The following is a 23,725-nucleotide window of genomic DNA, read 5'->3' as shown; positions in this document are numbered from 1 at the left end:
ATGTGACTGATTGACTTATGCTACACAAGCACTTTATGTTCTGTCGCTTTTGTTGAACTGTGAGTTTTTTCTAGTAGACCGAAAACATTTTCCATTTCTGAAATATCATTTCAGTCATTTCGTTTAAGATGATTATTGTGATAATGAAGATGTCAAAAAAATAACTAGGAGAAAAACAGTTGTCAGTAGTCGGATCCACTTCATGCTCTCCTCTTATGCACCTGTGATTTCATCTGCAAGGGCCTACCATAAGCAGTTCTCGGTTCCTGAGATCACGACTTCCGTCTTTGAACCTCCAATATGATGGCCAAATGTGACCCCCAAGGCATAGGAAGTACATGGCTTGCTGTTTGATGTCGTGGTGACGTTGTGCCTAAGGATGTCAATGCTGCCATCAAAGCCAAGCGCACAATTCAGTTTGTTGACTGGTAAGAGCTCACACTAGTGTTTCTCTTTCTACTACACATTTCAAATTTTTGGTCATGTTAAAATTAGGTGCCCAACTGGGTTCAAGTGCGGAAATAAACTATCAGCCCCCGTTTTCTGTTTCGTATTTGGCCCCATTTTTTTCAGGGCCGGCCCTGGTTCCAGGTGGTGACCGGTGACCTGGCAAAGGTTCAACGAGCGGTTTGCATGATCAGCAACAATACTGCAGTGGCTGAAGTGTTCTTACGTATAGACCATAAGTTTGATTTGATGTACTCCACAAGAGCCTTTGTCCATTGGTATGTAGGAGAGGGCATGGAAGAAGGAGAGTTCTCTGGCCCTGTGAGGATTCTGCCCTCAGGAAGTTGGTGCAGAAGGAGCAGAGGACGAAGACGAAGAAGGCGATGAGTATTAGAAAGACATTTTTTCTTTCTTTGTGACAGCAACTATGTAATTTTGTCATGTTTACGGGTCGAATTATTTTGTGGTTTATTTTGGCACTTCAAATGTCTTTTACGCTCTAATAAAGATGCTTGTGAGAAAATGTAAATAGTAAACCAATCCATGTCCACACCTCAATGTGTTCTGAGACAAGATGGTGATATCCGAACATAATTTTACCAGTTCAAATTTATCATCGTCAAAGACAAGGAATCTGCATCCAAGAGTAAAATGTGCAAAGGAAAAGGAGAACCGATATGTGCTAGCCATAAACCAAAGGATGAAATTCAAAATAAGTTCCTAAATGTGAAGACCTGCCTTTCTCAATCTTGGACCTCATTTCTTCTCACTACCATTCTCAAGCTCCTTCCTTAACTGACGGGAGAAGTCGTCATTAACATCATCATCATCCCAGTCATCTTCCCACTGCTGGCTAACTTCCTTCACTTCCTCTTTCTCCAACGAATCTGCCAAACACAAAAAGATCCATCGATATTTAGTTAGACCGTAAAAATGACATCCATTTCACATCAGAACTACACAATTCATACAACAAAAACAAGCTTTATCAGTTCTTTCAATAAAACTATTTTGTTAAATCTCAAGACTCAACTAACTTGCAAAGCCAAATCTGTTAAAATCAGAATCTGATCATGGAACAAGATCAAAAGAAATCCAGAAACCAAAATAAATATAATCATAGCCTAAGTTCAAATGTAAAACTCTCCCCAAGCTACTCTACTTAATGCCCCCAAAGAATTCACAAATCCACCATAACCTTTAGACCTTTAGCTCATGAAGCCTTGCCTATTAATGCTAAACCTAATCACCAATAGTTTGCCGATAAAACTGCTCTATTATCCATCAAGTTTATGAGACCATAGCTTCATCGTCATATACATATATCAAACAGATCCGTTTTCGTATCCGAACTACCCGAATTCAGACAATAGAGACTATTGGTAAAATCTGATAACTCAACAAACTTGCAAAGCAGAATCTGATAAAAGGAACAAGATACAGTGCGGAAGCAAAACCAATCCAGAAACCAAATCAAAGAAATCATAGAATTTTAGAGGGCTCAATGCCCCAAAACAATTCCTAATTCCATCATATAAAAGCCTTCCATACCAAAACCTAATCACCAAATCAGTTGCTAATGAAATTTGCTCTTATATCCATGGATTTTATAACCGATGATGAATCAATTTCAAAAATCAAAGAAGAAGCAACGCAGTAGTAATAACAAAATTTCACCTTCGTTGATTTCAAATTCCTCGAACTCATCGTCATCCTCGAATAGATCCACCTTTACTACTTCAACCGCCGCCTTGGGTTCTGCCGCCATAGTTACAGATGGTTAAAGCAATCAACCAGATCGAGAAAACCTAAGAAGAAGAAGATCACTAAACTCGATTAATTCTCCAAGTTATTATCGGAAAAGCTTAGAATTTGACAACGATGGAACCCTAACCTCTCTCAGAGCTCTTTAAGCGAACCTTTATTTGTCTAATTGAAGAAGGGGAAAATTACCAGAAGAAAATTTCATATTGCAAGAACCGACCCGAATCTTATGGGATCCGTACCGAACCCGACCCAATCGAGGTCCAAAAGCTGGTTAAGACCGGTCCAAAAGTCATTGACTGGACGTTCGGTTATTCAATCGGTTTTGGTTCGGTTCTATTCGGTTATAGTTCTTTTGGTTTTAGGTATTTTGAAATTTCGATTCGGTTCCGTTTTTTTTTATTTTAAAATTTAATATCCATTTTAGGATTTTGCTTTAGGATATTTCGATTATTGTTAGGTATTTTAAGATATTATTTTAGATATTTTTCAGTTATTTTCGAATATTTTCAGTATTCTTATATATTTTAAGATATTTTTTATTATTCCATCTATAAATAACTAATATTTTTCTATATATAATTGTATTCCGTGTATTTTTTAGTAACCGAAATATATCTATTCGGTTCTATAATTTAAGATCCATTCAAATGTTTTAAACTTTTTGATTCGTTTCGGTTCGATACATTCGGTTCGGTTCGATACATTCGGTTCTTGACCACATCCATGACGCACAAACCTCGGGTCCAAAAGTTTTCACGCTTTCCCACAGAACCCAGCTGAGTCAACTCGTTAGGCGTGACAAAAAAAAGTTGAGTTAACTCGTGAGGACAAAGGCAAAGCAAAGTCCTTTTTTCTGATTCCTTCTCTTTCACTATAAGATAACATCAGTCATTACCATTTTCCCTTAAAGCTGACTTTTTCTTCTTCAACCTTATCGCCAAAAAAAACAAAACATCATTCAACAACGACATTCGACTCCAAATACATAACATCGTCGTCAACAGGTTTTGTCCACTCTCCTATCTTCTTTTCTGCTTGAATCATGATCTTGTTAGCCATGTCCTGAATTCTGGGTTTGATAGGTTTTATGATTTACTGGCTCTAATGAGATGATTAAGTAAAACCCTGCTCGAAATTTCTATCCTTTTTGATGTTTTGATTCGTTTTTTGTGATCCTTTATCTTGAGAAATTTGAGACTGATCATGAAGATTTTTGGAAAAATCTTTTGATTGTGTTTTAATTGTTTATTAGTAGCAAAATGGCTAGGTCTGGGGTTGATGAGACATCAGAATCTGGAGCGTTTGTAAGGACAGCATCAACATTCCGCAACTTTGTTTCAAAAGATCCTCATTCTCAGTTTCCAGCTGAATCAGGAAGATACCATCTTTACATATCTTATGCTTGTCCATGGGCTTGTAGATGTCTTTCTTACTTAAAGATCAAAGGACTTGATGAAGCAATCAGCTTCTCGGTCAGTACAAATTCATGCTTTACCTCGCGGTTCGAAGTAGACTTTTTTTACCTAAAGCATTTCTGTTTTATTTGATTTCGATTAGTCGGTTCATGCAATTTGGGGAAGAACCAAGGAAACTGATGATCATAGAGGATGGGTTTTCCCAGATTCGGATACCGAGCTCCCTGGAGCTGAGCCTGACTTTCTTAATGGTGCCAAGAGTGTGAGAGAACTCTACGAGATTGCTAGCCCCAACTATGAAGGGAAGTACACTGTTCCTGTAAGTTTTCATCTCTTGGTGAACTCTTTAATCTCTCTTGTCTTGTTTCTTGAATGTTTTTTTGTTATTATGTTAGATTCTATGGGATAAGAAGCTTAAGACTGTAGTTAACAATGAGAGTTCAGAGATAATCCGGATGTTCAACACTGAGTTCAATGGTATTGCCAAAAACCCGTCACTTGACCTTTATCCTTCTCATCTCAGAGACACAATCGACGAGACTAACGAATGGGTTTTCAACGGGATAAACAATGGTGTTTATAAATGTGGTTTTGCTAGGAAACAAGAACCCTACAATGAGGTATAAATTCCTCAATGTCTTAAACATTTTAACAGGGAGAAACGGTAATTGAATTCAAAAAATGATCCCTTTTCTCTCCAGGCAGTGAACCAGTTATACGAAGCAGTAGATAGATGTGAGGAAATACTCAGAAAACAACGATACATCTGCGGAAACACTTTCACTGAAGCAGATATCCGATTATTCGCCACTCTCATAAGATTTGATGAGGTATATGAGTCATCTTTGTTTGTTTCCAAACATAAAGCCCATCAGGTTCTTCACATCATCTTTTTCTGCATTCCAGGTTTACTCGGTTCACTTCAAATGCAACAAGAGACTCTTACGGGAATACCCGAATATCTTCAACTACATAAAAGATATCTACCAAATCCAGGGCATGAGTAGCACTGTGAACATGGAACACATTAAGCAACATTACTACGGGAGCCACCCTACGATAAACCCATTCGGGATCATCCCTCACGGCCCCAATATCGATTACTCTTCGCTTCATGACCGCGACAGATTCTCCTCGTGAAAAAAAAATCAAACATCAAAGGTCATTGTGTGTGTGAAAATGTTTCAAGTCATGTTATGTTCTACATTTTGAGAAGTGAGTGTATGTTTGGAGATTAACCTAGTTTTTGAAACACTTTGACACAGATCATTTTCTTTTATCAAAAGCTTGTTGATATACTTGTTGTGTTAAAAGATGAAAACGAGAGAGACAGAGAGTGTGTGTAAGCATGATAGCTCTTAATGACGTTTGAGTGTGATCACACCATTTTGAAGATAAGTTTAAGAAAAAGAAACATTATCGAGTTTCTTTTTAATGTTTTATCTATTTCTTCTTTCAAGAATTATAAATTAAATTTACAATGATTTGCCTTTTTGGTTCCGAAAACAAAATTAGATATCTTTCATTTTAAATAGCCTATACATTTTTTTTTGGTCATCTGAATTTTTATTATTAAAAGTTGTTTAATAACCAAACTAAAATACAAATTCCAAACTAGAGAAATTAAACGGACGAAGAAAAAGTTTCCGGAAATAAAACAGGAGGGAAACGTGAATTTCCGGAAACTAAACCCTATGCAAGAGAAACATAAACATTAAAATTACTAAGCTAAAGTTTTAAAACCGAATCGAAAGATATCGAAACTTTAAATTAAGAATAGGGTAAAACTAACTTTAACCTGAGAAAAAGACTAGACTAAAACAAACAAACAACATTTTTTTTTACAAACCTGCAAATTGGGTTTACTAATGGTGCCCACGGCCAATCTATCGATAACATCAACTTTTTACTTGATTGAAAAACAAAATAAGTAAAAATAAATGGATTTTATCTATTGTTCAGAAATCCGTTAAAATAGCAATATTTACTCGTTTTTGTATTTTTACTTTTACCAACGTTTTCAAAATTCCATAAAGAATTTTTTTTTCAACTATATAATCATTGAACAATTATACATTCAAAGACTATGCAAGAATATACACTGAAAGTCTGAAAGATCCTTATTTGGCTCTATATATTTTGAAAGTTATTTATATATTACTTAAATATCTAAATCAACTAAAATATATAACAGCAATAATGTTTTTAAAGTAAATAAAAGTAAAAATATACATTGGCAAACAAAAAGAGTCGCTGTTTCCTCCAATTTTGTTTTTGAGAGAAAAAAAAGTCTTCGTCGTCCACTCTCAAGCTCAACCAAAGTTCTTGGGTCCTCCTCTCTATTATTATTACCACTTCTTCACCAATCCATTTGTTTTCGATCCTTTTCGAAGAGTTTTGTATTCACAACATGAGAAAGATCTCACACTACTGATCATCGGTTAGTACTAATAGACCCCCTAAATTCTCAATTTAGTTCTCTTTGGATTTTGATTAATAACTCCATTGTTTCACTCAATCTCTTAAGCTCTTTTCATGTTTCCTTTTCTGGGTTTATCACAATTTTCAATCTTGCACATAATTTTCCAATAAAGCTCTAACCTTTTAAATACATAGACTAATTTGTGTTCTTTAGACTTTGGTGTTAGTCCCCTTGGTTTAGCCTAACTTTATTTGATGAGCTCTTTTCTTTTATATGCCACTTTGGAAAAAGCTAGTCTTTTTTAACTAATGTACAGTTTTAGTATAGGTTGGTGATTGTATCTTCATAAGTAGTAGAAGTAAAGATGGAAGGGAAAAGATTGGATCTTAGGTTTCATCACTCTGTATCATCATCATCACAATCTGTGGAATCTGCTGCATTGGATTTGGATAAAAACGGCTACAATCATATTAAATTGGCTTCTTCATCGCCGTTTCAACCGTTTCCATCAGGCGGTCAGCATCCTGAAACTAGTGCTGCTGCTGCTTACTTCTCTTGGCCTACTTCGTGTCGATTGAACGATTCAGCAGAAGACAGAGCAAACTATTTTGCAAATCTTCAGAAAGGTGTTTTGCCTGAAACTTTTGATGGTTTACCTACAGGGAAGAAAGCTACTACGTTGCTTGAATTGATGATGATTAGAGCTTTTCATAGTAAGAATTTAAGGAGGTTTAGTCTCGGTACAGCTATTGGATTTCGGATTAGACGAGGCGTTTTGACAAATATAGCGGCTATTCTTGTTTTTGTTGCTCGGAAAGTTCACAAGCAATGGCTTAATCCTCTTCAGTGTTTACCTACAGCCTTGGAGGTGACATATTTCTTGCTTATGATACTTGACTTTCCGCTTTTAATCGATTGCTCGTGCTGGAAAGAGTGGATATTGGAACCTTTAGTAATGTTGATACTACAACTTGGAACATATTTGTAGAATTCTTTTATAATGCCGCCTATTTAAGTCGGCTTATGGATCCTTTTACTTTAAAGTATTTTACTTTGACAGGGTCCTGGAGGAGTTTGGTGTGATGTAGATGTTGTTGAGTTTCAATATTATGGTGCACCTGCGCAAACGCCCAAAGAGCAGGTGTATACAGAGCTTGTTGATGATCTGAGAGGCAGTGGTTCGTCCATCGGATCTGGTTCACAGGTAACTTTTGTACTAAACTTGCATATAAGCTTGTATTATCGACATTCTTATTATAAAAATTATCTGGCCATGCCTCTCTTCTTGTAGGTGGCTAGCCAAGAGACATATGGAACCTTGGGAGCTATTGTAAAGAGTAAAACCGGAATCAGACAAGTTGGCTTCCTTACAAACCGTCATGTTGCAGTTGATTTAGACTACCCAAGCCAGAAGATGTTTCATCCTTTGCCACCTAGCCTCGGACCCGGAGTCTACTTAGGTGCAGTGGAAAGAGCAACTTCATTCATTACCGATGACCTTTGGTATGGCATTTTCGCTGGAACTAACCCAGGTAGTCGGGTAACAAAGTATATAATAACTATTGATTGTGTAGTCTAATGGCGTAGCACATTCTAACTATTGTTTTCTCTTTTCCTGTTCTACAGAAACATTTGTTCGAGCTGATGGAGCCTTCATACCATTTGCGGAGGACTTCAACATGAATAATGTAACCACAACTGTCAAAGGTATTGGTGAGATCGGTAATATCCATGCTACTGATCTACAGTCACCAATCAACAGTCTAATAGGAAGGAAAGTTGTCAAAGTTGGAAGAAGCTCTGGTTTGACCACTGGGACCATAATGGCATATGCGTTGGAATACAATGACGAGAAAGGGATTTGTTTCCTAACTGATTTTCTTGTTGTTGGTGAAAACCAGCAGACTTTTGATCTTGAGGGTGACAGTGGAAGCCTTATTCTGTTGGCTGCGGGCGATGAGAAGAATGAGAAACCGCGACCTGTTGGAATTATTTGGGGAGGAACAGCAAACAGGGGACGGTTGAAGCTAAAAGTGGGGGAACAACCTGAGAATTGGACAAGTGGAGTTGATCTTGGAAGAGTTCTTAATCTTCTTGAGCTTGATCTCATTACTTCCAATGAGGGTCTTCAAGGTCTGTGTCATCTCTTAGATTCTTTTGTGGTACTTTTAGTATACACTGTTTCGTTCAATGTCTCTTTTGCTGAGTGCAGCGGCGGTGCTGGAACAGAGAAACGGTATTATGTGTGCTGGAATTGATTCCACCGTTGTGGAATCATCTCCTGGTGTGTGCAATATTTCGAGGTGTAAAACGGGTGAGAACTTTGAGCCTATTAACTTGAATGTCCAGCAAGTTCTTAGAGAAGAAGACAGCTCAAACATTCATCCAGAGTTCCAAATAGAAGATGTGTTAGAATCAGCAGCTATGATCGAAGAACACCAGTTCATTCCAAGTTCAAGTAACAACGGATACTCACTCCATCAGAAAATTAATGGACCAGAGAATCTCGAATCCAAGAACCTGTCTTCTCTTAAGACTAATAGCTCGGGTGATGAGATTGGCTTTTCTTTGCAGTTAGGTGAGTCAGATACAAAGAAAAGAAAGCGAACTGATTCACCAGATGGTTCTCAAGAACATGAAGAGTCAAGGTTATGCTCATGAGACTTCATAACATACCAGAGGATTCAACTATTATTTTTCCACTGCATTTTTCTCCAGAGGAAAGATATTCAGAATAGCGTATATGTATTGGCTAATGTCAAGGATAGTCAAAAGTTATGAGCACGTATGTGTTGGTAGATTATGAACACCTATGAATTTTGTACCTAAAGAACATCTTGGAGCATAAGCAATTACAATTACGCCTCCCAAAAAGAAATGTTACCAGTGTAAGTAGATACAAAGAAATATCAAACTACTGCTGCAAATTTTTACTTCACCAACCGAATTGAACTGTACTAATTCTTCGTTGCTACTCGCTAGTCGGTAGATACATTTGGCCAACCTTTGTCAGCTTGAAACTTTACAAATTCAGCCAGAAGCTTGATTTCTTCGTCTTGCAACCGCGGTCCAAAGGTACATTGTCCTCTCGGTGTGCATTTCTCTCCAAATCCCTAAAGTAAATCATCAGAGACATACTTCAGATCATTTAGCAAAGTGGAGGAATATTCTCAGTTTTATACAAGGAAGTTCTTCAAGGAGATCTCACCGGCATTCTTCCCTTTCCAAAGTAGGTAACACGATATATCTCTTCCTCGGTATCAACTCCATTTCTGTAGAAACGTAAAAAGACCATTGCAAATCTTAAGAGATAAAGATCTGTGTAACTGATTTTTCCTGTCAGAATACTATAGATGCACATAACACAAAGTTCTTTGAGTGTCCAGCATTGGTTATATTACCTTTCGAGGTCTTTTGTGAAAAGCGTTGCGACCTGGAAAAGTGAAAGGATATAGTCTAATAGACTCAAAGGGAAATGAAAGATGCCATGAGAAGAGAATCAAGAATGGTTTTTAACTCACCGGTTGAATAATGTTTCCACCTGTATCGTGACACCCGATACAAGCTCTATTAAACAATGTTGCTCCTCTCTGTATATCCAAAGTCTGCCCTAGAGATTCTACACCACAATACCCACAAAAGCAAGAAACTTTCATGAACACATTCAAAACTTACTTCAATTCCAATAGTAATTCATGGATACATTGATTACATCATTTTTTTCCGGTTGCATAATCCAGATTCCAGCATAAATCAAGATTCCATATCAGTAGTCCCAACAAGAAAACATTCTTCAGTGAAACAAGTGTTCTACAAAAATGCTCTCTGTTAACTTAAAAGTTTTTAAAGTGAAAGAGTTGTTCTGTAATGTCTCAATCAAAATGCAAATACTCTAAAGGTGGAAGCTTTTGGTCAGGTTTACCTGGAGGGAAACAGATGATGGGTGAAACAGCAAGTAGAACCGCCGTGAGTGGCGGAGCTAACTTCTTTATCAGAAAGTTCAAATCTTTGTTGTGATTTGGAAGAATTGGGTATTGCAATTCTCTTTCTCTTCCATTGACCTTTTGAACAATATATATAAACTCATGGTCTTGTATGAAACCATATGTAGCAAAAAGAATAGAGAGAGAAAGAAAGAGAGAACCTTTTGGGAGGAACAAAAAAGATTGGAGGTGCGAGCAGAGGCACAAGAGAGAAGAAGACTCATCTCGATGGATCAAGCAAGTTTAGAAATTAGCGGCTCAGCTTTCTTTCTTCCTTTTTTCGCGTTTTAACCGGTTTGGTACAACTAGAATGGTTAAACCGGTATACAAATCCGATATCAGAGAAAGCAGAAAGAAAACAGAAGCACTCATATGGTATATGGATCGAACAAACTAACGACGATGAGTTTTGAAACAAATTGTTCAGTAGTGGTATGAATATGATATCAACAACACGGGAGATTGTCATGCTTTTTCTTTCTCGATGCACCTGCGTTTAATTATATTTGTTGATTAAAACACTAAGCAAATTATTAACATTGCATAATAGTAACTATGATTCACAGAGTTTTATTAGGTAAATTGATCCCCATATCATCACTAGAGTTCCGCCCTTGGTTTTCCATGTTGCCTCCGCTGCTACTGTTAGAGAGAAACATAGTCTGAGAATTCGACTCAAGCTTGTCGAGATCAGCAAAGATATCCTCTGGAAATAATTCCGGTATTAAGGTATCTTCAACGTCATCATCGAACTCCATATTGTCCCGTCGCTCCATGTCCTCCTCCTTAATCACCATGGCCGCATAAGGAGGAGAAGCGGGAGAGGAAGGCAAATGGGATTTATCCGGTTCGTCTTTGTGTTGGGAGACTCTACATGAGTCAGAAGTAGTTACAGCTGAGCATTTGGAGGATGACGGGGAATGAGTGGAGCCGGCAAGAGCATTGCGTTGAGTGGGGGATGGATGGTTATGCTCAGTGATGTAAGTAATGACTAACATGTTTGGATCGGTGCGGCTACGTTCGATTTGTTTCCTAGCTGAACAACCTTTCGAGCTGGTACATTTGTAGTAATTCCTGAGAATCAAATAATTAATCTTTTAAGTAAAGAGCAAAGACTTAATTAATCCTTCAGTAAACATCAAAGATATGTGTATATATAATGAATGTACCTTGGATAAGGAGAACCTTTGATGGGTTTTTGACCGTACTTTCGCCAAACCCATAGGTCAGCTACTTCTTCACTGGACCGGCTGCCTGGATCCAGTACGCGAACCACTTTCTTTGCCCTGCTCTTCCTGCATCCACCGTCAATAAAAACTCATTTTAAAAAATCTACAAAATGTATGAAATATTACAAAAAGTAATCTAAATACTTCAAACATTAGAGACCTATGTTACTAAACTTGGGAAAAAAAAACATAATGGTACTTCCCTAATGGCTATTGTAAACTTAGTTCAATCTAATAAAAGTATAAAACAGACGTTAGAAAATTTTAATTTTTTTAAAGTTACGGTTAACTACTTAATTGTGAATTCTCCCAATGAACAGAAACCACAAAGACAAGTCTACGGGTTTATATATTGAACTTTAAGAAATAAAAATAGAGAGAACTTACTTTCGGCGATTCTTTGAATGAGTGATCTCGATTTCCTTTGAATCGATCATGGAACTCTGACTATTGTCGACCAATCTGTCAGTCTTCTTTGATTCTGTATGGAGGATTTCTTTACCCATTTCTTGTTGCAAATTGTACATCACTATTTCCCCATTGGAAGATACACGTATGAGAGACCTATCGGCTAAGACCTTGAGCCCATAACTGACGTCCATGTCAATACTGTTAGCAATAAGTGGTGCCACCAAATCAACATCCTCGTCATTGAACAAACCTGCTAAGTAAAGAAATAAAGCTTTATCTATCTCCTGTAAACCATCATAACTGACTCTCAATACTTCTTCACCTTCATTACCAGAAACCTCCATCGGATCTAAGGACAAAACTGACGATGATATCTCGAGACTTGTATTGCAGTTTGGAGGAGTTATTACACGGACTCCACATCTTGTCACTGTGCAACTATCACCTAGAAGCCTTGTCTGATTGTTGACAGGAAAGAACTCAAAGACAACTAAATCAGCCCAGATATCGGGGTCAATTCCTTCATCAGTACTTGGACGCAAGTTGTCATCACAGAAGACAAACATATGATCCTTTTGAACAGCTTTCCCTAGAGCCCAACAATGCAAATTTCTTTCTATCCTATGAGAGTGGCCTTCCTTGTTTTTCCATTTGCAAACACAACTAATGCCAAAACCAGTAGCATCATAGTAATCCTCCGAAAATGCGACTTCCACCAGCATAGCAAAGCCCACAAGTGTGTTCCTCCAAGAAGGATTTAGTCGTGTCATTACAGAAGATCCTAGTTGCAGATCAAGTTTGGAATTTTGATTCGCATGTGAGGGCGCACAGAAGCTGAAAGCCAAAGTTTTGTTGAGTTCCTGTTGCAATAAATACATGATTAGTCAGATATAACATAAGGACTGGGCTGGATGTACATATCAGGTATTGAGACAAGGATGTAATATTACCTGTTGATGCTCTCTTGGTATGCGTTTCGCATTAGCCAGCGCTTGCACTAAAAAATCGCTGACCACTTTTGGACAGAGATCAAAACAATTACTAAGTGTGTAATGCACAGGAAGCTTCTCGAAGTCCACGCGAATTGACTTGAGAGAGACACAACCATGTGCATTAAAGAGTTCTAAGCTTTGAGGAAGTTGTGGCACTTGTCTTACTGCAGTGCCAGCAAGATATAACTCTTTCAGGTTCTGTGGGAAACCCTGGATAGTCTCGAGCTCTGAGCAACCAGAAAGATCAAGAACTTTGAGAAGTTCTAAATTATTCATGTTTGGCAGACTTCGCAAACGAGCACAATCTTTCAGCTCCAAGCAAATAAGCTTGCCAAGATTTTGATTAGATGTGCTCATTTTCATCAGGCTTGTTAAAGGTTTGAGATCACTTTGCTCAAGGTTTGAGACTCCTGAAAGACCCGGGATTTCAGCTAGAAGATTCAAAAGCTCTGTGTAGTTTGGCTTAATAATGGAAAGTGGTAATTCTATTATACCAGTCCCCTGTAGATTCAGTGTCTCAATATTTGGGGGAATCTCTGGGAAACTTTTGATCTCTGTGCAACCAGAGAGATTTACAGTTCGTAGATGTAGCAATTGACCTGTGGCTGGGAAACTCTGCAGTCTTGTACAACCTTGGAGATCAATTACCTCAAGATTTTGAGCTTTTAAAACATCGTCAATATCAACTAGTTGCTGGGAATGACAAAGCCTGATAGTTTTCAACATCTCCAGGTTCTAAGAAACAAATCGCCAAACAAATAATTACAAAATCTGTCAAGTATAGATAAGGGCAAAAGACGCATATTTGATTTTGCTTACCTTGGTTCCACCCCAAAGTTTCTTAAGTTGGCTGTACGGCATGTTGATTTCAACAAGGTGTATAGGATCAAAATTTTGGGGCAGAAACTGCAGAGGATAGTTCTCCCAATGGAGGAGTCTTAGCTCATTAGGAAGAGAATTGAGAGAGCCTTTGAGGAAATTCTTTACATGATGGACTTCAGGATTGGAACTGTAAATCTTGAGCAATCTAAGGTTCAACATATTATCAAAGGCAGCAGGCTTAATATCAAAACTAAAGTTTGATGTGTCCAGAAACATGCCTTCGATCTCTTCAGGGCCCTGAAAGAATATTGGAAGTGGATTATATTAGGATGCTGGCTCATAAAATAGGTTCAATATAAAACTATCAAATGATTACAGACCTGAGCACGTTCCAAAGTTGTTTTGTGTTCTCCATTTTCTTTTTCTCCGTTATCTTCTAATAAATATTTGATGCTCCAAGGTTCCCACAGTCTGTCGCGCCTCTTAGTCTGTCTTGTTTCTCTATTTATTATTTGTCGGCCAACATTTTGGATCAAGTTATGCATCCGCACTTGGTTTTCTGTAATAGTCACCAGACACTTCTCGACAAGAACATCAATTCCAACATGTGGAAAGAAACCACAACCCTCAAGCAGTTGCATCACGTAGTCGACATTTTCTCCCTCAAAGAAACAAGCTATGTCCAAGAAAATGTTTTTTTCCCTGTCATTGAGTGTGTCATAGCAGCTCTTGATTGCATCAACAAACATAGTTGGAGGATGTTCCTTGAGTTCGAGGAATGTTGTCTCCATTTCTGGCAGTGTTTTTTTACCCTTCAGCTCTCTGCCATAGAGACTGAGAGCTAATGGATGTCCACTCGCATACTTAACCACTTTCATTGACACCTCATGGAGACTCTGCTCTGCCATATCGTCTATAGACGCACAAAAAGAGAAGAGCTGAAGAGCCTCTTTCTCATTTAAACCCAGAACCTCATATATTTGATCGACTCGACAAAGGCGAAACACCTGTTTATCTCTAGAGGTTATGATGATTAGGCTTTTGGGACCAAACCAGTCAAACCCTCCAAGAAAAGACTCCACAACCAGAGGACTGCGCACATCATCAAGAACAACAAGAACTCTCTTATTGTTCAATTTGTTTCTAAGCAAGCTCAATTTCGTAACGGTACCACCAGCACCACCAGCATTTTCTTTCAAAAACTGTTCCTCCAGCAAACAATAAACACCCTTCTCTTGAATAGCTTTGCTATAGTCTTCGATAAAACAAGAAGCATCAAATTCGCCAGACATTTGGTCAAAGACCGCTTTAGCAAGTGTCGTCTTGCCTATGCCAGGCATACCCCAAATTCCAACACAACGGATGCCCAACGGTTGCTTGCAAACCATTTTCTCAATCTCCAGCAGCTTTGAATAGATTCCAATCCGTCCCTTATAAAAGAGCTTCTCATACACATCTCTAACAATCTCTTTTACAAATTGGGAGTCACTACAGTCCTTCCTGCGACTCAAAGAAACGCACTTAATTACACCAACGAACCATAAAGTTTTAAGATTACATTTACATGTCAATGAAACAATACTTGCTCTGCTATTTATTTATAACTGTTTTCTCATAAGTAAAGCTTAAATTAAACCCTAATGTGAAAAGCTAAAGACAACTGAAGATAACAAAATAAAGCGAATACCTGGATTGGTGAACTGGAGATAAATCTCTCAAATCCAGCACGCTGAGCCATTCGCCCAGTAATGGACTCTCGCCGTACAACACCGGAACCACCACCTGGTTCTTGTTCCTCTGGCACTCGATAACATTCACGAAGTTTTGGCATACTCTAGTTGGCTCACAGATTCTGGATAAAACCATCACAGAAACCCTAGATATCTCGATCTTTGCCTGCGACTCCTTGGAAAGCAGATCATCGCTATCTACATCTATGATCACACTACTTATGCCTTTCCGGCGGAGAGCTTCGGAGAGGTGGCTCACGAAAGAGTACCGTACCTCAGATACGCAGCTGATGCAGACCAATTGCTCACTATCGGCCATGATTTCGTACCTCTAAAGTTAGATACCTTCGATTTTGGCGGTGAGGATGCGTCTGGGTCACACCCGAAACCAACTCTATTAAACAATTATGGTCTCCGACCACTTTCAATCAATATATTTATTATATCATTTTTGGTCCAATCATTTTTCTCTCTTTCTCCCCGTAATTTTTTATTTTTTAATAAACATTTGAATATTATATAAAATATTATTTAATTTGGAAAAAATAGAGAGTTTTAAAATTCAACTAAATCAAGCGAAAAAATATTGAAATTTCTAAAGACAAAAATCCATTAAAAAAATTCGAAAAAAAACTAGAATATTATAAACTAAAACTGCTAAAGGCAAGTTTCACAGATTAAATCTTAAATTTTATTCATTGGATGAAAATCACAAATCTATTATAGTCTTATAGAACTATCTGTTATTCGTGGATATTGGTAACGTCGAGATATACTTAACTTAACTAATGTCTGATTTTTTTTTTTTGGTCGGCACTTAACTAATGTCTGATTGAGAAAGCAAAAAAATAATTAGATCTCGACCAAATCTTATCTTAATATTTGAGTAGAACAAACTATGAAGAATCGTCTAACAGCTTTACCTATCACAATAGATATAAAAAATTGTAAATCGATCGGTTGAAAGTAAAGAAAAAAATACGACAAAAATAAAAAGAAATAAACATGCATAAAAATCTTCGGGAATTTTGTCAAATGTGCCACATTTGAAATGGATTTAGCATCCATACCACATTTGGTGTTTGTGTGGCAACTCTTGGACGATTTTGCCCTTCTCTGTGCGTCAGGTATGTGTCAGGGGAAGGAGCTACAGTAGACGCCGGTTGGGAAACGGGGACAACTGTGTCAGAGAAAGACAACTTTGTGTCAGAGAAGAAGGACAAAACATTGCATCAGTTTACATTTACCATGGACAATAATTATGAAATAGAGTGAATGATGTCCCCCAAGAATAAGTCCAGATCTCTTGATTGTCCATCGCCAGATGATATGGTTTTACCAGCCAGAGATCTGGATTTACTCGGGGACAACTTTTCTTGATTGTCCATCGCCAGATGATGTGGTTTTACCAGCCAGAGATCTGAATTTACTTAGAGACAACTTGATCTTCATTTTATTCCGCCAAAGAGCCGAAGACGAAGATCTGTATTTACTCGGGGACAACTTTGTTTTACCAGAGGGACGAAAACGGTTACCAATGCGTTAGGAGAGAGACTGTGGACGACAGAAAATTCGGAGAGTCTCATCAACCGCAGGATCTTGTCTCAGTAAGTTGGAGGGTAGAATCGTCTTTTCACATGATGAATGTGGTATAGATGTTAAGTGGGCTCAGAAAGTGGTACTAGACCTAAACTTTTTGAAAAAATGGTATTGGGGCTAATTTTCCCAAAATCTCATCCCAAAATCCCAACATTATACCACCACCACACAACTTTAAAGATAAAAATGTCAATTGAAAAACAGATATTTTCTCTCTTTCTCTCCTTATTTTTTTTTTAATATTTGAAAATAAAATAAAAAATTATTTAATTTGGTAAAAAATGGAGACTTTTAAAATTCAACTTGCAAGTCTCGTTCTCTTTCTCCCAACAACCCCATTTGATTTGACCCGAAAGTGGCCGAAACCGTGTACTCTGTTTCTCGCCATGGCTTCGTCCTCCTCCTCCTCCGATCTCCCACCGCAACAACATCAAGTATTCATCAATTTCCGTGGAGAAGATTTACGCCTGGGATTCGTCAGCCATCTCGTCGAAGCCTTAGAAAACGATAACATAAAAGTCTTCATCGACAATTACGCAGACAAAGGCGAACCTCTAGAAACACTTTTAACTAAGATACAAGAGTCTCGAATCGCTCTAGCTATCTTCTCTGGTAAGTACACAGAATCAACATGGTGCTTGAGAGAGCTAGCGATGATCAAAGATTGTGTTGAGAAAGGTAACCTTGTTGCTATTCCTATCTTCTACAAGTTGGATCCATCTACTGTTAGAGGTGTTAGAGGAAAGTTCGGTGATGCTTTTAGGGATCTTGAGGAACGTGATGTGTTGAAGAAGAAAGAGTGGAAAAAAGCTTTGAAGTGGATTCCTGACTTAATTGGCATCACTGTTCATGATAAAAGGTAACTGCTTTTGCCTAATTGGTTTGAGAGTTAACCCAAAAGCTTGAACCTTTAGTGGTTACAATTGTTAGATATGTTTAGGTGATCTTATTTTCCTCATTCGTGTTGCAGTCCTGAGAGTGAAATACTTAACGAAATCGTTAGGGAGGTTAAGAAAGTGTTGAAGAAAGTTCCATTGAAGGGAAGCCGAAATTTCTTTGTGGAACCATCGGAGGGAAGTCGAAAGGTCGCTGTGGATCGATCAGAAATTATCGACACTAGAACTTCGGCAGAAGGCGAAAAGGATAAGACTTTTGGAATCAAACAACAGTTGAAGGAGTTGGAAGATAAGTTGGATCTTATTAAATACAAGGGAACTCGTGTCATTGGAGTTGTTGGGATGCCGGGAATTGGTAAAACCACGCTGCTGAAAGAGCTCTATAAGACATGGAAGGGAAAGTTTTCGAGGTATGCGTTAATCGATCAAATCCGTGGAAAGTCAAATAACTTCAGGTTAGAGTGCTTGCCTACATTGCTTTTAGAGAAATTACTACCGGAGTTGAATAATCCTCAAATAGATAGTGTTGAAGAACCATACAAAACTCATAAGGGTCTGCTGCGCGAACGCAAAGTTCTTGTCGTTCTTGATGATGTTAGTGAAAGGGAACAAATATATGCTCTTCTTGGGAAATATGATCTTCAAAATAAGCATGAGTGGATCAAAGATGGCAGCAGGATTGTCATTGCGACAAACGACAAGTCCTTATTGAAGGGTCTTGTTCATGACACTTACGTGGTCCGACAGTTAAACCACAGAGACGGTTTACAACTTTTTCGCTATCATGCCTTTCATGATGATCAAGCCATTACTCCCAAGGTGGATTTCATGAAGCTTTCTGATGAGTTCGTGCATTATGCCAGAGGCCATCCACTAGCTCTCAAAATATTGGGTAGAGAGCTTTATGAGAAAAATATGAAGCATTGGGAAACAAAACTGAAAATACTCGCTCAAAGTCCCACCACTTATATTGGAGAGGTCGTGCAAGTAAGTTTTGATGAATTGAGTATGGCGCAGAAAGATGCATTTCTCGACATAGCCTGTTTCAGATCGCAGGATGTGGATTATGTAGAAAGTTTACTGGTTTCGTCTGACCCCGGATCTGCTGAAGCAATTAAAGCTCTCAAGAATAAGTTCCTGATTGATACTTGTGACGGCCGTGTGGAGATGCATGATCTACTGTATACATTTTCTAGGGAACTTGATCTTAGAGCATCCACTCAAGGTGGTAGCAAACAACGGAGGTTGTGGCTCCAGCAAGACATAATTAATGTACAACAGAAAACAATGGTGAAACTAAAAGTTCCTCTAGATTTTTATTGATTAAGCTTACATTATTTTTCTCTTCGCTAATATTGTTCTGTTACTGTTGTTACATATTTTTATCAGGGAGCTGCCGATGTCAGAGGTATTTTCCTAGATTTGTCTGAAGTGAAGGGTGAAACAAGCTTAGACCGTGAACACTTCAAAAACATATGCAATCTCCGGTATCTCAAGTTCTACAATTCTCATTGTCCTCAAGAATGTAAAACAAACAATAAGATAAACATGCCTGATGGACTGGAGCTACCATTGAAAGAGGTCCGATGCCTTCACTGGCTGAAATTCCCATTGGAGGAACTTCCAAACGATTTTGACCCGATTAATCTCGTCGACCTTAAGCTGCCATACAGTGAGATTGAACGACTTTGGGAGGGTGTTAAGGTGTGTCTCTTTATATATAGTTTTGTAGCCTTTTTGCGTTAAATGAATCTGTGTAGTTTTTCTGACTGGTGGCTATATTTTTTGCTGTCACAGGATACGCCTGTCTTAAAATGGGTTGATCTCAATCACTCAAGTAAGTTGTGCAGCTTGTCAGGATTATCAAAGGCTCAAAATCTTCAAAGACTGAACCTTGAAGGGTGCACAAGTCTTGAATCTCTTCGAGATGTGAATTTGATGTCTTTGAAAACTCTCACCCTCAGCAACTGCTCAAACTTCAAGGAATTTCCATTGATTCCAGAAAATCTAGAAGCTTTATACTTGGACGGAACAGTGATAAGTCAACTTCCTGACAACGTAGTGAACCTCAAGAGACTCGTCTTATTGAATATGAAGGACTGCAAAATGCTGGAGAATATCCCGACATGTGTTGGTGAGCTGAAAGCTCTTCAAAAACTGATACTCTCTGGTTGTTTAAAGCTCAAAGAATTTCCAGAAATCAACAAGAGCTCTTTAAAAATTTTACTTCTGGATGGGACATCCATCAAAACAATGCCGCAGTTACCTTCAGTGCAGTATTTATGCTTAAGCAGAAATGATCAGATCAGCTACCTTCCGGTTGGCATCAATCAAGTTTCTCAGTTAACACGGCTGGATTGAAGTATTGTACGAAGCTTACATATGTTCCAGAATTGCCACCAACCCTCCAGTACTTAGATGCACACGGCTGTAGCTCACTGAAGAATGTTGCAACACCACTGGCCCGTATCGTGTCAACCGTGCAGAACCATTGCACTTTCAACTTCACCAACTGTGGTAACCTGGAGCAAGCTGCAAAGGAGGAAATCACATCATATGCTCAAAGGAAATGCCAGTTACTTCCAGATGCTCGTAAACATTACAACGAGGTCTCTCTCTCTAAATTCTAACTCTATCTCCATGTCGCTCTCTGTACCCCTCTCTGATTCTTATATTTCAGGAAACTCTACAATAATGATTTTCCTTAAAATTTTGCAGGGTCTTAACTCAGAGGCTTTGTTCAGCACTTGTTTTCCTGGATGTGAAGTGCCTTCATGGTTTGGGCATGAAGTTGTTGGGTCTCTGTTGCAACGAAAACTCCTCCCACATTGGCATGACAAGAGGCTTTCTGGAATAGCTCTATGTGCTGTAGTCTCATTTCTTGACAACCAAGATCAAATCAGCTGCTTCTCGGTGACATGTACCTTTAAAATAAAAGCTGAAGACAAGTCTTGGGTCCCCTTTACTTGCCCAGTAGGAATTTGGACTAGAGAGGGAGACCAGAAAGACAAGATTGAGTCAGATCATGTTTTTATAGCCTACATTAGTTGCCCACATTCAATAAGGTGTCTCGAAGACGAGAATTCTGATAAATGCAATTTTACGGAAGCCTCCCTTGAGTTTACGGTGACAAGTGGTACAAGTGGTGTAGGAGTATTCAAGGTGTTGAAGTGCGGATTGAGTTTGGTGTATGAAAATGATAAAAACAAAAACAGTTCTCTTGAGGCAAAGTATGAGGTTCCTATTGAAGTGAGCTTTCAAAAACCAGAACACGGGATAATGGAGGAGGAAAAAAATAAAAACAAAAGAAGAAGTGATGATAGAAGGCCAAAAAAGAAGCGAAAAACAAGAAGGGATGATATAATGATAATATCCACCGTCACTCAAACTTGTGGTGCAAGTGTAGCTTCAAGAATGGAAGATAAACTCAGTGGTTAAGCAAATGGTTGAAAAATCTCCAAGGTGGGATGAATATGTTTCAGGTGAACCACATTCTTACAAAACACTCATTCAATAGATCGTGTATTGTGGTTCGTGGTGGTGCATCTAGGAGGTGTTTCATCGGAGAAGGATACAAATATCATTGGTGGAGCAAATCCTTGTGGAGCAGTTGGGTTCTTTTTGCTCTGTGTGTAAAGCTAAAGCATCTGCTTCAACCAAGATTGCACTTTTGATTGATGATCGAGAGATCATGTCTAGTTCTGTCGAGCCCTGCAAGATTCGTCTGATGTCTAGCTCGACTGTCACCTTTCAGCTCTGAAGCTGTTGTTGTACCAGGTAAGGTTGATCCCTCTTTTGTTTGATTTTGCGTGTGAATTGTGAGGATCAAAGGAGTTTTGCTTTTACTAGATGAACCTGTTTTTTAAGTGCAATCTGTTTTTGTTTCCATGCTCTGAATTTAGAGGAAATCTCCGTTAATGGACCTTCTTAAAAAGCTAATGATGATTCAAGCCAAAAGACACACTTGAAGATGATGGGGGCAACCAAATTTTGCAAGAAAGATGCTGCAGCTTTTTGTCAAGCTGAAAAATACTTTAATGAAATTCCGAAATACTGAAATTCCTGAATATTACATGCAAAGAAAATTACAAACAATTCATTTAAAAAAAAAAAAAAAAAACTGTAAATAACTATAGACTTATTTATTTAAACTCCACTAAAAAGAGATCATCTCCATTAGTGTCCTTTGACAAGCATCCCCTTAGCCGATTTCAAGATGCGTAGCACATCTCTCATGTTCATCCGTTCACCAGCTGCATATGCAGTGCAAGCCAATCCAACTTCCACAATTTTGTTAAGGCAATCAATTTTTGTATGAAGTTGTGCACCACAAATATTGTCCATGAGTCCTTTAAGATTAGGGTCAATCACTTCCATAATTGCATTATTTTGAAACCCATAACTTATCCATTTTACCAGACTTTGATCTCCTTCGAAGCTCTCGTCCATAGGGCTTTTCCCACTAAAAAGCTCTAACAACATCACTCCAAAGCTATACACATCTCCTGCTTGTGATGGCTTTTCTCCAAGTCCATACTCTGCCATGTAAATACCACATAATTGAACACAATGTGCAAAAATTTTAAACTAGACCTATTAATAACGTTAAATATTACATGTTCCAAATCATATACATATTTAATAGTAATTATTTTTACAATTATTCATCTATTTTTGGATCAGAATTATATTGAGAGCACTAATCGCACATTAAAATGACACTAGATGTAATGATTTTTCTATGTTACTTATGATTATGAGATTTGGAAATGAATAAACTAAAGAAAAAAAACTAACCTGGAGGAATATAGCCAATGGAGCCTTTCAAGACGTGTGTGGAGCTTATAGAAGCTTGACAACGACCATCGGACGCATCAAACAACACACGAGCCAACCCGAAATCGCCAACTTTAGCAACCATCTCTTCGTTCAGAAGGATATTGCTTGGTTTTAGATCACAATGAACCACAGGAACCTCACAATCATTGTGCAAATAATCCAATGCCGATGCAATGTCAATGGCTATATTGACTCTCTCTTCAAGACTTAACCCAACACTCCCATCAGAGTTTACCTTCTTGCCTTTGATCCATCCTTCTAAGCTCCCGTTGATCAAAAACTCATACACCAAAGCTAGAAACTCAGTGTTTTTGAAGTCTATGCTTGAGCAAGAAGTTATTAGTTTCACAAGATTTCTATGTCTGACATTTCTCAAAGCCTCACACTCTGCAATAAAGCCTTTGTAGTATCCGTGTGCTTTGAGATCGATGACTTTTACCGCGACATCAGCTCCTCCTATTATCCCTTTGAATACTGATCCAAAGCTTCCAAAGCCGAGAATATTTCTAGGGTTGAAATTCTCAGTAGCTCTCCTGAGCTCATCGTATGAGACATTCATGAATGGTTCCTTGAGGAGTGAACTTGATGATGTAGATGTGATAGACTTTCTTGCTTTTCTTTTCAGAATCAAGAAAGTTATCACGCATATCGCAATTACACCAACCGCACATGTACTAATGATCGCTTTCAAAAGCTTTCCGTGCATCCGAGTTTTTCGACAAGCCGCATGGATGCATAGCTTTGGATTTCCCTCCATAAAAACATTCGAACTATCCTTGAAAATCCCACCATTTGGGATCCGTCCTTCCAGATTGTTGAATGAAAGATTCAAGAACTTCAAAGCTTGTAAATCTTGAAATTTCAAAGGAATAAAACCAGAAATTTGGTTTGACGAGAGGTCTATGAACTCTAGACCTTTCACTTCTGCTAATTCATCAGGAATTGGTCCAAAAAGATTATTCCTAGCCATGTTTAGCTTCTCCAAGCTCTGACAACCTTTGATAGATGAGGGAATGTTGCCTAAAAACTTGTTATCAGAGAGATCTAGACTCACAAGGCTTTCGCGACGACTTACATCTTGAGGGATTGGACCAGAAAATAGGTTTTTCGATAGATTCAAGACAGCACTCAAGCTAGGAAGGTTAAGAACTCCGTTTGGTATTCTTCCACTTA

The 23,725-nt window shown here is 38.3% G+C and overlaps 8 protein-coding genes and 1 pseudogene across 15 annotated transcripts in view; 5 read left to right on the top strand and 4 right to left on the bottom strand.

The window, feature by feature from the left end:
• The window catches only part of LOC9301379 (vesicle-associated protein 1-4), a 2,070-nt gene extending 1,881 nt beyond the window's left edge, over window positions 1–189 (top strand). Inside the window, exon 3 of the mRNA XM_021032065.1 lies at window positions 169–189. Coding sequence (XP_020887724.1) covers window positions 169–189 — 21 coding nt within the window. The remainder of the gene's footprint in view (window positions 1–168) is intronic.
• LOC9299613 lies at window positions 150–905 on the top strand (annotated as a pseudogene).
• Window positions 906–1,025: 120 nt separating this feature from the next.
• LOC9301378 (protein DSS1 HOMOLOG ON CHROMOSOME V) lies at window positions 1,026–2,394 on the bottom strand. 2 transcript variants are annotated; one of them, XM_021035247.1, is made up of 3 exons: window positions 2,342–2,394; window positions 2,125–2,255; window positions 1,026–1,334 (listed from the first exon to the last, which is right to left on the bottom strand). In XM_021035247.1, exons 2-3 carry the CDS (start codon window positions 2,213–2,215, stop codon window positions 1,204–1,206), a joined length of 222 nt encoding a protein of 73 aa, XP_020890906.1. In that variant the 5' UTR covers window positions 2,216–2,255; window positions 2,342–2,394; the 3' UTR covers window positions 1,026–1,203. The 2 variants fall into 2 exon arrangements, with proteins under 2 accessions (XP_020890906.1, XP_020890912.1); XM_021035253.1 differs by having other exon boundaries at window positions 2,125–2,254; window positions 2,339–2,381.
• Window positions 2,395–2,966: 572 nt separating this feature from the next.
• On the top strand, window positions 2,967–4,927 carry LOC9301377 (glutathionyl-hydroquinone reductase YqjG). 2 transcript variants are annotated; one of them, XM_002865257.2, is made up of 6 exons: window positions 2,967–3,218; window positions 3,470–3,686; window positions 3,772–3,948; window positions 4,025–4,249; window positions 4,331–4,459; window positions 4,536–4,927. In XM_002865257.2, the coding sequence occupies exons 2-6, from the start codon at window positions 3,474–3,476 to the stop codon at window positions 4,767–4,769; spliced, it is 978 nt and encodes a 325-aa protein (XP_002865303.1). In that variant the 5' UTR covers window positions 2,967–3,218; window positions 3,470–3,473; the 3' UTR covers window positions 4,770–4,927. The 2 variants fall into 2 exon arrangements, with proteins under 2 accessions (XP_002865303.1, XP_020890873.1); XM_021035214.1 differs by having other exon boundaries at window positions 3,467–3,686.
• A 972-nt stretch (window positions 4,928–5,899) lies between these two features.
• Window positions 5,900–8,925, top strand: LOC9299612. Of its 3 annotated transcripts, none has more exons than XM_002865256.2 (6): window positions 5,900–6,069; window positions 6,379–6,919; window positions 7,112–7,255; window positions 7,343–7,583; window positions 7,678–8,184; window positions 8,264–8,925. In XM_002865256.2, exons 2-6 carry the CDS (start codon window positions 6,416–6,418, stop codon window positions 8,710–8,712), a joined length of 1,845 nt encoding a protein of 614 aa, XP_002865302.1. In that variant the 5' UTR covers window positions 5,900–6,069; window positions 6,379–6,415; the 3' UTR covers window positions 8,713–8,925. The 3 variants fall into 3 exon arrangements, with proteins under 3 accessions (XP_002865302.1, XP_020890864.1, XP_020890859.1); XM_021035205.1 differs by having other exon boundaries at window positions 6,374–6,919; XM_021035200.1 differs by having other exon boundaries at window positions 6,368–6,919.
• Window positions 8,830–10,305, bottom strand: LOC9299611 (cytochrome c6, chloroplastic). The gene is made up of 6 exons (XM_002863489.2): window positions 10,196–10,305; window positions 9,974–10,112; window positions 9,573–9,670; window positions 9,453–9,484; window positions 9,260–9,323; window positions 8,830–9,164 (listed from the first exon to the last, which is right to left on the bottom strand). Exons 1-6 carry the CDS (start codon window positions 10,256–10,258, stop codon window positions 9,030–9,032), a joined length of 531 nt encoding a protein of 176 aa, XP_002863535.1. The 5' UTR covers window positions 10,259–10,305; the 3' UTR covers window positions 8,830–9,029.
• Window positions 10,306–10,416: 111 nt separating this feature from the next.
• On the bottom strand, window positions 10,417–15,615 carry LOC9301376 (probable WRKY transcription factor 16). 4 transcript variants are annotated; one of them, XM_021035169.1, is made up of 8 exons: window positions 15,176–15,615; window positions 13,869–14,988; window positions 13,486–13,785; window positions 12,625–13,401; window positions 12,006–12,534; window positions 11,651–11,924; window positions 11,204–11,329; window positions 10,417–11,108 (listed from the first exon to the last, which is right to left on the bottom strand). In XM_021035169.1, exons 1-8 carry the CDS (start codon window positions 15,535–15,537, stop codon window positions 10,595–10,597), a joined length of 4,002 nt encoding a protein of 1,333 aa, XP_020890828.1. In that variant the 5' UTR covers window positions 15,538–15,615; the 3' UTR covers window positions 10,417–10,594. The 4 variants fall into 4 exon arrangements, with proteins under 4 accessions (XP_020890828.1, XP_020890835.1, XP_002863534.1 ...); XM_021035176.1 differs by having other exon boundaries at window positions 11,651–12,534; window positions 12,625–13,076; window positions 13,161–13,401; XM_002863488.2 differs by having other exon boundaries at window positions 11,651–12,534.
• A 1,525-nt stretch (window positions 15,616–17,140) lies between these two features.
• LOC9299610 (disease resistance protein RPS4) lies at window positions 17,141–21,599 on the top strand. Its single transcript, XM_021035190.1, is given in 6 exon segments — window positions 17,141–17,676; window positions 17,788–19,003; window positions 19,103–19,417; window positions 19,511–20,069; window positions 20,072–20,322; window positions 20,432–21,599. Coding segments are annotated over 6 exon segments (3,534 nt in total). The 5' UTR covers window positions 17,141–17,203; the 3' UTR covers window positions 21,152–21,599.
• Window positions 21,600–21,715: 116 nt separating this feature from the next.
• LOC9301375 (putative receptor-like protein kinase At3g47110) overlaps window positions 21,716–23,725 on the bottom strand; it is a 2,590-nt gene continuing 580 nt past the window's right edge. Inside the window, exons 2-3 of the mRNA XM_021032054.1 lie at window positions 22,511–23,721; window positions 21,716–22,251 (exon numbers count right to left, since the gene is read on the bottom strand). Coding sequence (XP_020887713.1) covers window positions 21,890–22,251; window positions 22,511–23,721 — 1,573 coding nt within the window. The 3' untranslated portion in view covers window positions 21,716–21,889. The remainder of the gene's footprint in view (window positions 22,252–22,510; window positions 23,722–23,725) is intronic.

Source organism: Arabidopsis lyrata (assembly GCF_000004255.2).
Source record: "Arabidopsis lyrata subsp. lyrata unplaced genomic scaffold ARALYscaffold_8, whole genome shotgun sequence".
Classification (NCBI taxonomy): domain Eukaryota; kingdom Viridiplantae; phylum Streptophyta; class Magnoliopsida; order Brassicales; family Brassicaceae; genus Arabidopsis; species Arabidopsis lyrata.
Note: the sequence above shows the minus strand (reverse complement) of the source record. Positions and strands in the feature narration are given on the sequence as shown.

Coding starts and splice junctions, on each gene's coding strand:
- LOC9299612 (XM_002865256.2), top strand. CDS start 6,416: ATGGAAGGGAAAAGATTGGATCTTAGGTTTCATCACTCTGTATCATCA. Junction 6,920..7,111: donor GTTTACCTACAGCCTTGGAG/GTGACATATTTC, acceptor TTACTTTGACAG/GGTCCTGGAGGAGTTTGGTG. Junction 7,256..7,342: donor CCATCGGATCTGGTTCACAG/GTAACTTTTGTA, acceptor CTCTTCTTGTAG/GTGGCTAGCCAAGAGACATA.
- LOC9299611 (XM_002863489.2), bottom strand. CDS start 10,258: ATGAGTCTTCTTCTCTCTTGTGCCTCTGCTCGCACCTCCAATCTTTTT. Junction 10,113..10,195: donor TTTTTTGTTCCTCCCAAAAG/GTTCTCTCTTTC, acceptor ATTGTTCAAAAG/GTCAATGGAAGAGAAAGAGA. Junction 9,485..9,572: donor GTGGAAACATTATTCAACCG/GTGAGTTAAAAA, acceptor TCACTTTTCCAG/GTCGCAACGCTTTTCACAAA.
- LOC9301376 (XM_002863488.2), bottom strand. CDS start 15,537: ATGGCCGATAGTGAGCAATTGGTCTGCATCAGCTGCGTATCTGAGGTA. Junction 14,989..15,175: donor TCTCCAGTTCACCAATCCAG/GTATTCGCTTTA, acceptor TTTGAGTCGCAG/GAAGGACTGTAGTGACTCCC. Junction 11,109..11,203: donor AAAGGTTCTCCTTATCCAAG/GTACATTCATTA, acceptor TTTGATTCTCAG/GAATTACTACAAATGTACCA.
- LOC9301378 (XM_021035247.1), bottom strand. CDS start 2,215: ATGGCGGCAGAACCCAAGGCGGCGGTTGAAGTAGTAAAGGTGGATCTA. Junction 1,335..2,124: donor GGAATTTGAAATCAACGAAG/GTGAAATTTTGT, acceptor TGTGTTTGGCAG/ATTCGTTGGAGAAAGAGGAA.
- LOC9301377 (XM_002865257.2), top strand. CDS start 3,474: ATGGCTAGGTCTGGGGTTGATGAGACATCAGAATCTGGAGCGTTTGTA. Junction 3,687..3,771: donor ATGAAGCAATCAGCTTCTCG/GTCAGTACAAAT, acceptor GATTTCGATTAG/TCGGTTCATGCAATTTGGGG. Junction 4,250..4,330: donor AACAAGAACCCTACAATGAG/GTATAAATTCCT, acceptor TTTTCTCTCCAG/GCAGTGAACCAGTTATACGA.